This window comes from Penicillium chermesinum, assembly GCF_028974085.1.
Source record: "Penicillium chermesinum strain IBT 19713 chromosome Unknown utg000007l:1.0-2695246.0:1.0-2697696.0, whole genome shotgun sequence".
Taxonomy (NCBI): Eukaryota; Fungi; Ascomycota; class Eurotiomycetes; order Eurotiales; family Aspergillaceae; genus Penicillium; species Penicillium chermesinum.
In genome coordinates, this window is record NW_026695317.1 from 1,647,276 (window position 1) to 1,664,392 (window position 17,117).

Here is a 17,117-nt window from a genome sequence, read left to right on the forward strand (position 1 = left end):
CCGCGCAACGGCGTTTAGCCCGCACCTTAGCCTCAGCCGCCCGGTTCATAGTCGATGCCCTGTGAACATCCAGATACAACGTCTTGTACGCCTCTGAGCTAGGTGGCTGTTTGCCGTTGATCCCCTCTGGAGGACAGTTCTAGTGCTCCCTTATGTGTAGTAATTCTTCCTTTCCACCGTGGCTGGCTAGATGGTGGCCTTTTCCTATCGCGGGCATTTTTGGTTGTGACACCCACCTAGTTACTCGTGTCCCCACATTGCGCGGTTCGTTTCAGCTGCACTGGGATGCTCGATCGCACTCATCCCCGATCTTCATCTGTGAGGGCTCAACTCCTCTCCCGAAAGAGTCAGATCTCAGTACCTTTGCTCTGCTTTTGTGGTGTGTGCATTAAGGGTATTCTATCACGGCCTGCGTCGTGTCTGCCGAGACCTGGCCATCCCCGTTTAGGCGACTCGTACAGAGTGGACACTCGGTAAATCACATTTTGACGTTTCCCCGGAGAACTGATCCATGGACCGATATACGATTGGAGCTGGCCTGAACTTTGCTCGGTCGGACCAATCTGCGCTTGTAACCCATGGTGCGCTTTATCGTTCGCCATCTGACATAGATCATCCTGGTCGTTTATACTCCAAGTCGACGGACCAGATAAGGTCAACATCGTCATGCTTCCAAAATGGCTACTAGTGAGATGGTCACCTCACTCTTGGGTCTAATTATCGAAGACTCACCTCGTTGACTTGACGACCAAATCAATAATCACGCCGGGGACCGTATCCTATCTTCCTCTTTGTGAGCACTCTCCACATTCCAATGGAAAAGTCTGTCTTGCATTGCATCGCATTATACCGCGGGTACCTCCCGTCCCACTGCACTGCGATGTTTATATATATATGATTCGAGCCTGCCCCTGATCGGCGAGGTCGAGAGCCATCGAATCGCTCCGGTTCATGCAACCAGCCTGCCATGGACGGTACCTGGAGTTGAACTTTTGGCCCTGCAGCGACCTCGCTTCCCCCGTCTGTCACATTCTTCAGCACTGAGCGTTGTACTTTGCACACAGTATATTGCATGAAACTTTGATGTCCTTGCTCAATATATTCAAACCTCTTGAGCTCACCGGCGCCTGGGAAATTGAGAACTTCGGCGCTTGCACAGCATCGAGGCCGCGGACCCTAGACACCCTCCTAGGACCACTTCCAGACACCCTCGTCTTCTGAGGACCCCATCCAGGGTCTCCTTCGCCAGCAGATCTGCATAGACCTGAAGGATCGTCTGAAACAATTTTTCTACTGCTTCGCCTCGGGGAGCCGGGAACAGAGTCGTCTGAGAGAGACAGAATCAGCTCCGTGATTGGCCGACGATCTCGTTGGACCCGACGCAGCGGAAATAGGACACTGAAACCTCTATTGCGAACTCCTAGACTTCCGGCGGAAGGGAACCCAGATTAGCCTGCAGACTGCAAGGCATATGTGAAACCTATTAAATCCCTCGATGGGGGATCTTCTCGATTGCCGGGACTCAGTAGCCGGACCCGCGAATGCACCGGCTCTTCCTTCCCGTCGCGCCTATTGATGCCGTAAAATCCCCGATTCCTCTCCTTGAAGAGTCTCCTTCTACAGCCCTTGCATCTACCGTGATAGCAATAGACCTGGTTCCTGGCCCGCTGTTTCTAGACGCCTCAGAGGGGGTCTTCCGTGGATGTGTTCTCCTGAGTTCACGTTCTCCTGAGAGAACCCCTGACTATAACACCCGGGGGATGGACGAGGACTCGTCTAAAGTGGCGGGACAGGGGGACGTACTTTGCACTTGAGGAAAGACAGCCCTGGATCGCCTGGTTACCCTATCACCTTGGAGCCATTAGAGCCCCAATCTGGACCCCTAGAACTCACCATGTGGGGTGCGGAGAAGCTCTACTAGTAGCGGCTTCGGACTCCCGGAGCTGCCCAGCGCCTACTAATGATGCACCAATAAATGCCGAGCTTGCATTTGAAGATGCCATCTCGCCAGACTAATCCATCACGATTCCAGTGTTTACCGAGTACACGCTCATGCTGTGGAGAAGTTCGTTCCAAGAAATGGCAATCGGGTGAACCATGGGCTCCACGATGGATCCGCTGGACCCGAGTATGTCCCTGTCTTAACTTCGTCACGGTGAAAACCTCTTCTAGGAAGGAGTCCAGCATCATAATCATCCTCAGACGGAAAGAAAAAAAAAGCAGTGAAAAAGTGGGGAGTTGCAATCTACACTAGTCGAGCATAAAGTGCACTATCGATGCCCGACAGCCCGCGCTGCCAACGCATCACTTTTCTGACGTACTAGTAAAAGCGAAGTCCGCCGACCCTTTTGAAGCCCAACCGTGGCTCTACGGATCCAGTGAGGATCGTCCCTTTCCGAGCCTCGCTTGCGTTGGTAGGGTCCAGCTTTCGAGATCGTGGGGGTTTTTCTCCAGCCTTTTGACCTCGTAGTTATTCATGATCTGAATAGGAATCACTGTCTTCAATTCTCGCCTGTGCGACAAGCTAGATCCCTGGTTTCCAGGCAGTTGGAGATCATCTGTGGGAAAGGCAGGAGACATTCCAAGTGCCGTCATTGGTTCTCTGGGGCTTCCATTCCACGGGACCTCCCATCCCCGTTCGCTCCAGACTGCAGTCAATTCACTTCTTTGTCGCATCGTGAATGGTGTCCAATTGAGCAACCGACTGGTGTGGGAGATTCATGAGCCTCCCGGGTCACTCTTGGTGTGCAGCAGCCGCTGCGGCGACCCCAGCCATCCCAATTAACCAGCCACCACATTCACAACCGCTTCTCTAATTTTTTCAATTCTCCCTACCCTGGTCGTTTAATCATTTGCATTTTGTTCCTAATTTCCCCTTCGCTTCGTTTTGGATCTCCAGAACACCCATTGCTTCCCGCGATCGTGATCCACCGGAGGTCGACCCAGCTTCCCCAGTGACGCAACAGCTTCAAGATCGCGGTGTCGTCCAACCATCGGTCCTACCAACGATCTTCAGACGTGTCTCGCCACACTCGATCACCTCATAACGAAGTCTACGACCCTTACGACCCAATTCCCTTTACGACCTCTGCCCGGCAGCGCCAGCAGCCCACCGTCCATCCTGTCCGTCCCTCTTCCCTCCCAATCAGCGGACCACCGTCCTTCGTCCGCCTCCAGCTCCCACCGAACATTACGTCGAGTCCGCCGTCAGCACGAAGGTCAATTGCCTCATCGCCGGGCCTTCTCCCAGGATATCCCCGGTCCACGGCCGCCGCAATCCCAGGCGGCGCATTCACGACGTGCCACCCCGCAAGTAGACCATTCACTCCCCAACGTTCCCCCGGCTGCATCTGAGCCCCAAACCGACGAGAACGGATCGACCGTCGACGACCCTTACCAACTCCTCCATACCTCTTACTGGCCGGAAAGAACCACCAGAGTTTCATCGCGCACCGCGTCGGCAATCCTCTTTGCGCTCGAGGACGCCATCCGCCGTCCGATTCCTTTCACCGTCGACTGGGACGAAGTGAATTCGCCTATGTCAGAGATGGTAGGCGTTGCTGGTCCCGCTGGGCCTGTAGGCAATGGTCGCGTTCAAAATGGCCCTCGTCCGCCCCCAGTCCCTGCATCAGCTGGCGCACGCGCACCAAGCGGTGTGCGCACACCGACCGAGATCATGAGATCGCGACGGGATCGCGAAGCTCGACAGAAGGCTGAGCAAGAGGCACGCGAGCGGGAGCAGGAGGAATTAGAGAGACAACAGGCCGAGCAAGAGCAGCTAGCAATAGCCCAAGCTCAGTCTCAGCAATACGCTGCTGGTGCTGCCGGCGATCCAGCTACCCAGCGCCGAGCCCGGGCTCAGCGAGTAGCCAGGGGTTCAGAAACTCAATTAGAGCCACTGAACACTGCTCCCGCATCGGGAGGCCTCCGTCCCTCCCCGGCGGCCCAGCCTTACCAGGGGCCTTCTGACGCCTCGACCCAACCGATTCCAAATCCATCAACAGGGCAGCACCCAATGGGTTCTTCCGCTCATTTGACACAGGGCCAGGCACCGACTGCATCCGGGACGGCGGGCCCTTCAGCTGCTGCGGGTATCTCTAAAGCCCAAGCACCTCAGACCACTCAACCAGACACCTCGCTCCAGCAGCCTCGGCGCGCAACATTCCCCCATGCTTTCGAGCGATGGGAAACCCTGTCATCGCACTGGGAGGGCCTTACGAGCTATTGGATCCGCAAGCTGGAACAGAACAATGACGATCTTGAGAAAGACCCGCTCAGTCAGCAGCTTGCTCGACAAATCACCGATCTTTCTGCAGCCGGCGCAAATCTCTTCCACGCGGTGGTGGAGTTGCAACGCTTGCGGGCTTCTTCCGAGCGGAAGTTCCAGCGTTGGTTTTTTGATACGCGCGCTGAACAAGAACGCGCCAAGGAGTTGCAAGCCGACCTCGAGCGTCAGCTCCAAACCGAACGCCAGGGCCGCGCCGATGCTTTCGCGGCAGCTCAGGCAGCCGAGAAGGATAAACTTCGCACAGAGGAGCTGCTCCGCGAAATGCGCAGAGAGCTCCAGATTTCTAAGGATGAAGCTCGCCGTGCATGGGAAGAGCTGGGACGACGCGAGCAAGAGGAGCGGGATCGGACCAACTCCCTTCGCAACGGCGAGCCAACTCTGGTCGGGGGCGTCCAGGTTGTCCCCATGATCCAGGGCCTCCCCAGTCGCAACACTCGACCACCAACTCGCGAGGGGCCATACCCAGGGGGTCCCACCGCCACTAGTATGGGTGCTGAGTACCATGGTAAAGGTCCTGATCCGAATGCCCGCACCTACTACGATGAAGGCCCCGCAATGTCCCCAACTGGCTCCGATCCTTTCATCGAGGAGCGCCAGAATTCGTCTCGATCCGATATCCCTACCAGCAAACCGCCTTACAGTTCTGCACCTCATGAGCCCAGCACTACGGCAGCCTCTTATCCTACCCACACCGCGGAGCAAGACGATCTGCATTCTTACGTCGGAAGCAGCGAAGCCGGCGAGGATGAGTACCCTGGCTTCCACCCCGATCCCCAGGGCCAAGGCTATGGCTATGCTGCTCCTCCTCGCTCTGAGGCCAGCGATGACTATGAACACTCACCTGTCCATGATCACCACTACACCTCGGAAGCCCCGTTCACTGGTACTTCTACTGCGCCCGTCCATGCCCCATACCCTCCCACAACGGCTGACTACAGCGGTTCCGACTGGGGCCCTGAAACTGGTTGGGAGTCCATGACCCCCCCGTCACAGACACCCCACCCGACTGAGCGATGTACTCGAAGAAGACGAGCCGAGTCGTACCAGTCCCAGCCGGGCCAGCCAGGCGAGCCGAAGCATCCTTTAGGACATGCAAGTGATGGAAGGGCCAGGAGAGCAGACTCAGTCCACATTCTAATTTTGTCGCGGCTCTCGATTTCAGGAACGGATGATGCGGACACAGATTAATGGGGCTGCATGGTTACCGGCATTTGTTGCGAGCGTGTCTTTTTTCTCTTCCAAAATGTTTTATCTCCGCATGTTTCTCAAAGGCCATACGGCAGAGGGAGCCTGTTTCATTATTCTTTGCTTTTCCGTTTCCTTTCCGGTCTTATTTCATTCCCCTACCAAATATCTCACATGCGTATCCTATGGCGTTGATTCCCCTCTAATTTCCTTGACTTTTCCTTTTCTTACCACTCATATCTCTTCTCAATTTCATGACGGTGACGATGCATGTTTTCAAATTGGTTATTTCCCACAAAATCAGTAAACAAAAGAGGCTATTGGCCTTTCAGACCAGTTACTATGAGCTTTTCAAACTCAACTGGTGGATCTTGAGCTTAAGATTTTGTATTCAGAGAGTGCATTCGACTGGGCGGGTCAAACCCACATCTCTCTGGCCCCTAGAACAGTCTAGTATAGCTCTTCCTGACTACTGGTTTCTGGAAACAAAGAAAGCCTACACACCAGTGGGAAATGTCACGGTGAAAAAATATATCACTACTCTAGATATCTTTCAGCATTGCTGGGCACCGAGATCCCGACAAGAAAACCACTGATCCAGATATAGTACAACAAGAAATAGCCACGCACGCCCAACCAGTTGCTTTGGCCAGCTATAAGCGTGTCCTTCTGCAAACAATGATTACGACGTAGAAATCAGCTTAGATACCGAGAAGGGCTTTTGGAGGCATACAGTCGTCGATTAAATTATATTGGGCTGCCATCTATGATAAGGTACAAGTTTGAGGTTAAGGAATGTAGACGTGTCAGTTCTTGGAACGGGGTGCCTAGGCCATACAAAATGAACACGTGAAGGTTGGATAGTTGTAGGAGAGAAAACAGAGAACCAGCAAAGATTTTTTGCTAGTATCTGGAGGAAAAACCACCAAAATTGATCCTGGTGAATTTTATAGCAGACGGGTATCATACCTTGGAACCTGGTGTTAAGGCCATATAAGATCAAGACGTGAAGGTCGGATAGTTGTAGGAGAGAAAACAGAGAACCAGCAAAGTTTTTTTTGCTAGTATCTGGAGGAAGAATCATCAAAATTGATCCTGGTGAATTTTATAGCAGGCGGGTGTCCTTTCTTGGAACCTGGTGGAAGATCCTTTCGGAGGTCTTCGACACAGCGCAGCTCTTTGCGGTGACTACCTGCGTCCTGCAATATGATAAGATCGGGTGCCGGCCTCTGGCTGTCTGGTAGATTTGACATTGCAATTCGCTATGTTGTTGTTACTGCCATCCTGTCTGGTCTCTCTTCTATTGATCTGCTGTATATCCGCCGTCTGCCCTCAGGCTTGTAAACGGTTGTAGGCGAACAGTATATAACCGCATTAATGCCTCAGAACTGCTTCTAGCCTGACCCTGTTCACTGTTCTTTGTTCGGTTCTTTTGCGTGAACAGGTCAAGTCAGCCAAGGAAGCTCCAGCTTGACGCCGGTGAGGAGATGGGGGTATATTTCCAGAAACCCATTGAAGGAATAAGGCTTTGGCTACGACGCCCTGGCATATTTCTGACCGTATCATCGGTCCAGTTCTAGTAGAGCTAGCACGGTCGATAAGGGCCTTCGAATCATATACCATAGCCAAGGTGCCCACGTCAACGCCCCCGATGAATCGGTTCATACCTAGCATTGCATAATTTGGCCGCTTTAGATACGTACACCGTGTTGGTCCTCCTGGCTTTCTTGTCCGAAAATATAGTAGCTACCCCCAAAAGAGCCTTTGTCCAAGATTCTGGTATGACTGTAATATACTAGTAGCATGATCGTCATACTGCTAGTGCTGTCGGGACTTCCAAAGCCCAAAGCGTGTCCGGGCATGCATGCTACTGCACAGCTACCCCCACACGAGGAAGGCATGGATAAGCCTGCTATGTGCTTGCCAGGTTTCTCGGAAGGTGAGATCTGTCTGGCATCATAAGACACACGGTGATTTCGACTGTCGACACTTTCACTAGTACAGGCCGGCTTGCGATTATTAGAGTAGATTATCATATGGTACCTTTATATTCAGCTGTAAAACTCATATGCGGCTCTCTTTGTTTTTCTCATCCGCTTCATGATAGCCTCGACTTGCAGACCGCAGTTCTCTCTCCAGAGTCTCCGTCAATGCACTGAGCAGCCACTCGGCCTCCGTTTTATCGCCGAGTAGAGGGTTTTTTCTATCGATCCAGCTCCACTCAAATGGTTCATCCGCAGCACGCGAGGGGGCTAGGGGATGCTTCCCGGAAATAAGAGAAGGTAATACTCCCACTCGAGGTAATCGAACTCTTTGGTTGAGCTGCTCTTTGCCAGGAGAATCATTTTCCGTATCTCACGAAACAGGATGTAATGGTAATGATGAAGGTTCTGTGCAGCAATGTCTCCATGCTGCCGAGCCACTTCCTCTTTTTGGAGCTCTTTGGCTTCCAAGTAACCGGCACGAGGTAGATCAGGATTGGAATCATTCAGAATATCGCGTGCGTTATTTGTCTCGCCTGTAGCTTCCTGAAGCCATTTCTCGCGGCGAAACATGTCTTTGACGCGAGATAGAAAAGCCTCCTCGCCCGGTAAAATGGTCAATGCACCAAGATAGAGGGTAAGATCCCGAATGAATCGAATGAGAGTATCGCCAATGTTCGAAATGAGAATCGTGATCGTGGGTACTGCCAGCAATGACCAAAACACAAAAAATGCTTTCCCAAGGCTGCTTTCGGGGTAAACATCGCCGTAGCCGATAGTGAGAAGGGAGGTATAGGCAAAATACAAGGCCTCAAAATAAGTCCAAGGCTGGTGCGTCTCCGACCGCCAAAAGACCACGGCTCCAATCAGCCACAAAGCCATCCAAACTATCAGAGACACGCACAAAGACACCCACTTGTGCTGCACGCTGGCTATCTGGCGAACTCGGCGCATCGTGATGAACTCTCGTTTTTGTTTTTCGCGCTCAGTCATATCCTCTTCATTTCCATCAGTACGGAGGTCTGGAACGATTGCGCGAAAGCGATTGCGATCTGACAGGGCCTCCTTGACGAGAAGTTTGCGAGTCATATCCGCAATGGCACTTCCGATCTTTTGCCGCCCGTGCTCGAGCATCAGAGTCCGGATAGACGAAATGATAAGACCCAAGATCACAATACCACCAACGGCGTATGGGAAGAGCAACCCACGACCCAGATGGGTGGCTGGGGAAATATTCCCAACGCCGATAGTCAGCAATGTATAATCCGCATAATATACTGCATCTAGGAATCGCCATCCCTCGACTTTGGCATAGACCGCCGCACCACCAAGAAGATAGATGCAGAAGATAATAGTCTGTAGCATGAGCGTCCGTTGGCTGTTCGTCAAACTAAAACGACGGCTGTAGTGGCCCTTGTAGGCACCGTACGCCGTAACCGTGAGCAAGGACGCAAGAATGAAATACAAGCCAGCAGCAAAAGTTCCGTAGAAATACGCCTGGGTATAGATATGACCAGCATTCTCAGGCCTGTACATCAGGACTCCGAAGGGGATGAGAATTCCGACCAGCAGAGCCGACGAGATGTACCACCCAAGTATGATGATAGGCTGCGCCACAGAGAATCGGATACGTCTAGCCATGTTGAGTGAGAGAGCCACATTTGCAACGACAGCAAATACCAAGGAAATCGCATTGACTCCTATCACCCTGAACGAGCGTCAACGGTAAGTTTGATTGGGTAGAACCAGGGGTTGACATACCATTTCGGATCAGGAATATTGAGGTAGCCACCACTGCTATCTGGCTTCATACGCCATGTTTGCGCAAGACAGCAGACATTGAATGCGCTGGCCATAGGTCCAAACGTACCAGCAGTCAGCGGGTACGCCGTGCTAGCCAGCCACCATCGAGCCTTGAGCGACTCTTGCGAATCTAGGGAACGAGGTGCGTTGTCTTTCCCCGATGTGGCACTGCTCTTCTCCCGGGAGATTTGTTGCATATCCAACGCATTTGCCTCATCGGCAATGGCATCGTCTAGACCGGGATCATTCATGGTGGACCCATGCAAAAGTATCCAGCCGTTAGAGAGGCCTGGCGATGCCGGGAACGGTGTAAAGGGGTGCCAGGGGGCTCCATTGTTAAATGCAAGCTGTCAGAACGGAGTGGGGAAGCTGGACCCTGAGGGGAAATTAGTGGCGCAGAACAAAACAAGCTTTTGGCAGGCGTGTCCGTCATGATCGACTGTTGAAATCGACGAATTCGCGATCGGAGAAAATGGCAGGTGGAGACCAACGTCATGTCACGTGCGATTTATAGAACCATGGGAAGCTCCACGCAGGAACGTGTAGATCTTCATCTACAGCAATCCGGTTGGTAGTCAAGAAGCTACTGCACATGTGGATGGGTAGCATAGATCTCGAGCTATCTATCAAAGAGGACTGGATATCAAAGGAAATATGGGAAGGGCTGCTCGCTGGGCTTTTTAGATCGTGTAAACAAAAGCCTTTACATCAGTCGCTGTACACATTACCGATTCACTGCTGTACATTTAGGCCAAGAGACCCGTTCATGTGGGTCATATCAACAACTCTTGGCGCCTAGCAAGAAGCGACAAAGGTACGGTCAAGGAGAAAAATAAGAAAGCAGAAAACCGGCCTTGGATAATCATAAAAGCCATCCCAGAACTCCAATCTCGGAATGACCTGCACTGCCATGAAGTTGGAAAAGAAAATCACAAATCATCCTAGATTGATCGCGGATCAAAAGGGGTATCGTCGAATATGTTGATCGGACTGGCGAAATCAGAATGGGAGCAATGGGGTTCGCTCATGGGAAATTCATCAAACTGCAAGATGTCAGCAGACTAGGAAAGACGTGACTCGGCTATTCCAACTAACAGTGAGCTCCTCCCGGTGTAAGGGCTGAGGGAACGCCCTGTCCGGCCTGAGACGGGCGGTGCACGAAGCGAGGATCCACATCTTCGACGTAGCTCCCATGGTCACTGCCTTCTTGGACCGGTGCTGGGCTCGGGCGAGGCGACAAAGTGCGGTGGTGGTCATTCGTATTACCCCAAGCGGCGCGAGCAGGAACATAGGATCTTAAATCATAGAGTTAGTGGGACCATTTAGAGGGCAATGCTCTGGTATACTTACTCGGTGCGACTGTATAAGCTCGTTGGGCTTTCAAGAGACATGTCCGGGCCTTCTATGGATAGCGTGTGTGGTTGAGCCTCATTGCTCATCGTTATATTTGAGCGATGAGCGTCATATGCCCGCGGTTGGGGCGTCATCTCAATTGCTTGGCCGACAGTCTCTGGAGATACAGCCATTCCAATTGGGCCTGGAGATGGTTCTCGCATCGGGCTTGCCGGTTCGCGAGAATCATATGGATCGTCCGTATACTGAGGTCGGCTGTATGCATCGTAGCCACGGTTTTGGTAACCGGTATGGTGATTATAACCAGCATAACTACCGTAGTTACCGTAGTTACCGCGGTGCGCGCCACGACCGGGCATCATTCCTCCACGTCCGCCTCTTGGAGGGGCGCCCATGTAGCCTCCGCGCCCGCCAGGTGGGCCTCGTGGAGCGCCGCTATAGGGCCCACCGCGATGGAATCCGGCCCGTGGAGGATACGTGCCACGGCCGCGCGGCGCATACCCAGCAGGAGCGCCGCGTCCGTCACTCTCCATACTACCGTTGGAGTACTGTTGGCGCAGACGAGGGTCGGAGGTGTTGCGCATTACTTGTCCATTGCCATAAGGACCGAAACCGGCTTCTTCTTGAGGATGGTATGGTGTTGGGTGGCGACTAGGGAACTGGCCTTCGCTCGCTGACGGGTCGTTAAGAGGTACCTGCGTGTTGAGAGGAGTTCTGTCGTCATCGCTGTCTCGGGTGTTTGTACGGAAAGAAGCAACTGTTGGTCCTGAATCCGTTGCAGCATGCGCCGAAGCGATGGTGGGTGGCTTGGCGTCAATCAGCACTGGCGCTGGCTCGGGGGCGAGTGCAGCAGCAGCATTCTGTCGATTATAATAGTTTTCACCGCTCATCTCCGCGTTCTCAGCGATCCGGCGCTTTCGTGCCTTTCGACTTACAAGGGTGCGGCGCATTGCACAAGTCACAACCCCGCCGCACACGAGCAGGATAGTCGCTGCCAACACAATCCAGCCGCCCCATTGGAGATGCGGGACAAATAGCAATATATCAACGAGGAAAGCTAGGAGGGAGACCAGAAGTGTCGGCAGAAAAAGGATGAGGAGGGCGAGCAAGAAGCGTGGGGAATGCGACGGTCCGTGGAAGTGGGAGGCAACCGCGAGGATTAGACAGACTAACGTCAGGAAAGCGGCGACCGGGTGCACAATCAGGATAGATGACAGTGATTTCCGGGTACTGGAGGGAAGGTTGAAGTCATCGCTCTCGCCCTGGATACTATCTGGGGGTCTGTTAGGGCTAGGCAGAAGCCAAAGCGTGCGCAATTGCGACTCACCGACGCTATATCCAACATGAACGTTGGTGCATTTACTGCCTTGACAATATCCGAACACGCCATAGTCGACATTTTCGTAGGTCGCCAGAGGTATTCCCTTCACGATGGGGGTGGAGAGGCACGAGAGGAGGAGTAGCACAAAGGCGACCACTAGAAGGATGGTGAGGGGCGTCGCAGGCTTGAGCAACATGATGAGGAGAGAGGATGACTGGAGACACTCCTGGGAGCCTTTCCTGCTCTCTCTCCCAGGTGATAACGAACGAGGTCTAGGGCCGAGGCGCGTCACTTAGGATGAAAGCGAAATGGTCCGAGTTACGCCAGCGTATACAGGGACATCGCAGAGGTCTCCTGAGTCCACGGGTGGCGGGGAGTTGATGAATAAAGGTGGGGGGAGGAATCCGATGTCACCCTTGACAAACAAGCAAAGGCCAAAGCCGAAAGAAGGAAAGAGTCAACCGGTCAAAGAAAGGAAAGACTGAGGGTGAATTGACACGAACGAGGCGATGCGGTACAAGGAAACCGAGTGATTCGCTGTTGCCTTGAAATCCAGGCTGCTAAACCCACCTGGCGGTCCTGCAAATGCCCGTAAGCACTTGCTTTAGTTATGTGACTAGTTTAGCGGCAACCGACTAAATACTCCGTCTCTCCAAATCATTGAACGGTCTTTTCCGCTGATTGCTGTGCATTTCGTGTCATATGTCTCTCATGATGACCCGTTTACAGTCTACTCTACTTACAATCGCCCGCACAGCCAAGTCCAGCCCAATGAATCTTCAGCGCAATGAAATGCTTTTCCATGGACGTCGCATCGCCAAGCCTTCCTAGCGACCAATGGCCTGTTGAATCCCCTCGAGCCGGGTGGGGTTTAACTATGGCCGAGCGCCGCGCCTCGCCTCGAAGGTGCGGGGGTAGTTGTTCCGGTCGCAAAGAGACTGGCCCAAAAGCTTATCTTTGTTGGTAAGATTATGATCTTGAGGTCCGAATTGGCAAATGAACGGCCATATCAACACAATGATGAACCTACCCTTGTTGAAAGAGGATCTGCGCCAATGAAACTAGGATCTCACGGCGCATTAGGGATGCAATTATACAGATCATGGCCCTTGCCCGGTGGTCCGAAGTACACATGACAGATCAAATTGCTGTACAGAGATTGGGCCCCAAGACCTCCAGGGTGGGGAAGACGGGCCAAAGACAGGCCTGGCCCATGGCCTGTCGCCGCCCTGGGCCACATTTTAAGATGAGACAACCGCACTGCGTCGGCAAGGGCTAGTCTCATTTTGAGATAGGCTGGAGCCGAGGGTTTCAAGCAACTCGCGCCCAGTCGGTTATTTCAGACAGCATTCCGATCTGCATGAGGCCGAGTCGGTCGGGTTCTTTAACGGGCCCCCTGGGCAGGCTAATTAAGCTTATGCGCTCTGACACAGGATCAGGAATGTCAGGAAGAAAAGTCTATTGCATGCTACACGACATCTAAAGGTCTATTACGTTCAGTTTATCCTATGAATAGGAGTAGTCACATAGCATATAGTCTGGATTATCTTTCACGCATAGTGAGGCCGAAAATCGTAACTCATGCAATATGGTGCGGTTCAATATTGTTGCCCCAAGATCCTAAGCAAATATTCGGAAGTAATCCAGACTTATCTGAGCTGTCAGGCCAGGTGTTCCATTATGTTGATCCATGGCGCTACGAATGCAACAAACTATTCTAGGGTTATAGTACAAAGGCCACCATTCCGTTCGGGAATGTATGAAGTATCTGCCTTCCAAGGGAACGAGGGTTTGTTCATAGACTTTCACCATAGCAGCATGATCTGCTACAGCCACTTTCAGGAAAACATATCCGATGGTCGTCGTTCAAAATTGTTCTGGTGGATTTGATCAAGTGACTGGCCGAGGATGCTAGACATGTACTGAGCGCAATTCACCGATTCTTCTATAGCTATCACCTGGCGGGTATCGATGACTTAAGCTTGGAAATAGATCAAGTTCTATACGATGTCGCATAGGTAAGCCGCTGAACTACAGGCATTCAATCTTGTGCCCTTGGAGATAAGTCTTCTTGCTGTACGATCGGATCCTCGATGAGTTCTCCACCCAGCAATACAGATCGCGAGACCCGCCCCCCACACAGGTTGAACGATGCCCGACCTCACGCAATAGATAGCCTATTCAAATCCGCCTTTTCTTTTACCCTATGACTCTAAATGCACCACATTCCCAATACGATGGCGACGATTGATCAACCAATTAAGATTGACGCAGTCAAGTTTGAGCGCGGATTACTCATCGATCCCTCGGCGTGATGAATAAACAAGTAAACCAGCCCCGAATGCAAAAGTGCCTGAAACCATCTTCATTCTCCATGATTCTTGAGAATTGGGATTGGGCGAACTAATGACTTCAATTATGGCTACAGTCCAAATTGCTTCAGATGACCAGAAACCTAAACGGGGCCGCCCAAGAGGTGGCAAAGCGGACATCGCAGAGGTTAGTATACAGTAGTCCATGCTACACCAAGCGAAGGTCTGACCAGGAACAGAAACGCCGCCAACAACTGCGCTTAGCACAGAGAGCCTATCGCGACCGGAAAGAAAATACAATTAATGAGCTCCAAAAGCGCGTAGAGGACCTCACAGGCCAAATCGAACAGATCAACCAGTCTTTCATCGACTTCAGTGACCTCTTATTGGAATCGAATGTGCTGGCAGAACATCCCAGCTTGATATCATCCCTGGGATGCCTGACTCGAAAATGCATTTCATTGGCGCAGAATATGTACGATGGCGAGGGCGACGCTCCAATTAATTATTCCAAAAGCCTCGAGTCGCCGAGTGCGAACATACTTCAACGCGGTGTCGACTCAGATGAGACTCCGACAAGGGATATGACTGCCTCAGACCTACACGACTACACCAAATATTCGTCTCCAACATCATCCAAGTGGCTGAAGCCATCAACGAGCAGCTCACCGCAAGGACTTCACCAAGATAATCCAAGCGCCATTTCAGAAGCACCTCTGGCAACGATCGAAGTGTCGCCTCCAAGTGTCGGCCTTCAACCACCACTATTCGTACCATATTCACCTCCAGTAGAGGCCGGACGCGTCGATTTTATAAAAACCCTCGTGCAGCGCTGCTGCCGCGGCGCATATTCTTTACTGGTCAACCCGGAGGTCAACATTCCGAAAGTGGAAATGGTATTTGGCTCGATACCTCTATCCCCAGCCCGAAATGCTATCATTTCGTCCCTCTATTATGTCGCAAGTGTGGGAGAAGAAAACGACATTGCACTCAGGGCTAATGTCCTTGCTAAGCTGCGGGAACAGCTAACCCGAGAGCCAATGGAGAATTCTGAGGCTTCGGCCAGAGCGTGGGATATCGCTTTCGGGTCTGTTTCGGGAACGGAATGGCTGGATGCAAATCAGGTATTGAAGCTCCTGGTTGCGAAGGGCATTCAGGCTCGGGGAAATGACTTGTTCATTCCCATTCAGCATGCAGGCATTGGAGTAGCTCCTGAATCTGCATTTCTTTTTGATATGGCCACGTTCATTAAAGGTGAGTGTTCTCCCTGAGACACAAGTGTTTGACTCCTGACATGTTATAGCTATATCTGTTCGGGCAATTTGCATGTGCCCAGGCCCGGCTTTTAGGCGGCGAGACATCGAGAACGTGCTAGACTTCTTGGTTGCACATTATGGGACGATTAACAGACAGCATCTATAGTGGCCTGCTATTCACCGGAAGGGTATTACTTCCTAGTAATTCTGCAACACCGAAAATAATTCACGAACCAGCTTGATCAACTTAATGATTCCTCCAAATCCTAAGATTCCATTCAACGCCGTAGGTCTTTGAACGCTTGTGGGGCGGAGCACACCGTGGTTTTGCTTCCCCTCCTTAGTCCGGCGATAGCCAGGGCTGCTGCAGTCTTCTCTCCCAGCTTTGGTCGTTTCCCAGGACCCCGATTGCCCAGCCAACAGCCCTGTAGCATTCTCAAGCACCCCTGCTGTCAGCTTAGTCTTCACAGGTTCGTGAGTTAGTTTGGCCTCCGTCTCCCCATCCTTCACAAACTTTCCCTGCTCTCGCTTATTTACTTTTTCGGAGCACGGGAACATAGACGTCCTGACGCTGTAAATAGCAAGGGACCCTGCTCGGCGATCTTATATGCTCAATAAGGATGGCTGTCTGATGCCGACCGCGTCTCTTATCGAATCCTTGATCTATCTCTCAGGGCATCTCTCTCTTCTATTCTGGACATCATTCCTCTCCACACCATCCTACAGAGGTACAGAGAAGGAGAAGTCAGTCTCGATTACAACCCTCACTGTGTCTAGAGACACAGCGAGTATGAACGACAATCAAGAGACAATCGAATGATGCAGAGGTGAGGGGGATGCCAGTTTCTGCTGTCCAAGGTGAAGACACGGCCGGGGAGCCAGCAAAAACACCAGCTCGTACATCGACGACGAAAGGGACTCGCAAGGCCGCAAGGAAGAGAAAGTATACCATGGCCGAACTGAGTGCAATAGTGAACAAAGGGAGGGACATTGTACGGGAATCCCATGTCTGGGATGATAAATCCGACCGCCGTCAAAATAGCATACAAACGAATGCCGAGTACTGGGGATGAGGCATTGCCTTAGAACCTACGAGACATGCCAGAGTCCGCCAGACAGACCTACGACCTCGAAGAAAGAGAGCTTATCAAAGTCATCCAGTGCGAGTTAAAATACGGTAACAATTCCAGGTGTCTTCCTTTGTGGCTGAATGGGTAGGCGACTGCTCTATGCATGATCCATTGGGTTGATATTAACTAACATGAGGTTCATTTGAGATACGTAGTCACGACCCAAAGCACTTCAGACGAGTGTTCTGGGACTTATGATCCATCAATATGATAATACCCCGAAGACGAGACCTGGAGTTCCAGAAGGCGAATAGTTAGTATTGAAGGCCCTCAATGTTGTTCCCACGGCGCGCTATGGAATCGGTCTGCGTCATCCGTTGCATCTGATTCCGCGTATGGACGGGAATCCTGAAAGTGACAGCCTCGCTCATATGGACATCTTTTTACACAAATAAAGGCCAATCCTACACCGGATGAGCGTACACTTGGCAGGTTGCAGATCTCACAATAGTTGTCAAAACCTTCCACAAGTTAGCTTTCTACTCCG

General features: G+C 52.0%; 4 protein-coding genes across 4 annotated transcripts; 2 read left to right on the forward strand and 2 right to left on the reverse strand.

Moving 5' to 3' along the window:
* Positions 1–2,097: 2,097 nt before the first annotated feature.
* On the forward strand, positions 2,098–5,476 carry N7468_009351 (uncharacterized protein; the record flags this gene model as incomplete). Its single annotated transcript, XM_058478647.1, has 2 exons — positions 2,098–2,128; positions 2,967–5,476. The coding sequence occupies 2 exons, from the start codon at positions 2,098–2,100 to the stop codon at positions 5,474–5,476; spliced, it is 2,541 nt and encodes an 846-aa protein (XP_058326977.1).
* A 2,249-nt stretch (positions 5,477–7,725) lies between these two features.
* N7468_009352 (potassium channel family protein) lies at positions 7,726–9,509 on the reverse strand (the record flags this gene model as incomplete). The annotated part of the gene is made up of 2 exons (XM_058478648.1): positions 7,726–9,163; positions 9,217–9,509. The coding sequence occupies 2 exons, from the start codon at positions 9,507–9,509 to the stop codon at positions 7,726–7,728; spliced, it is 1,731 nt and encodes a 576-aa protein (XP_058326978.1).
* Positions 9,510–10,296: 787 nt separating this feature from the next.
* Positions 10,297–12,128, reverse strand: N7468_009353 (putative pH signal transduction protein PalI; the record flags this gene model as incomplete). Its single annotated transcript, XM_058478649.1, has 4 exons — positions 10,297–10,301; positions 10,354–10,553; positions 10,609–11,884; positions 11,939–12,128. The coding sequence occupies 4 exons, from the start codon at positions 12,126–12,128 to the stop codon at positions 10,297–10,299; spliced, it is 1,671 nt and encodes a 556-aa protein (XP_058326979.1).
* Positions 12,129–14,350: 2,222 nt separating this feature from the next.
* N7468_009354 (bZIP transcription factor) lies at positions 14,351–15,666 on the forward strand (the record flags this gene model as incomplete). Its single annotated transcript, XM_058478650.1, has 3 exons — positions 14,351–14,431; positions 14,484–15,498; positions 15,548–15,666. The coding sequence occupies 3 exons, from the start codon at positions 14,351–14,353 to the stop codon at positions 15,664–15,666; spliced, it is 1,215 nt and encodes a 404-aa protein (XP_058326980.1).
* Positions 15,667–17,117: the final 1,451 nt, after the last annotated feature.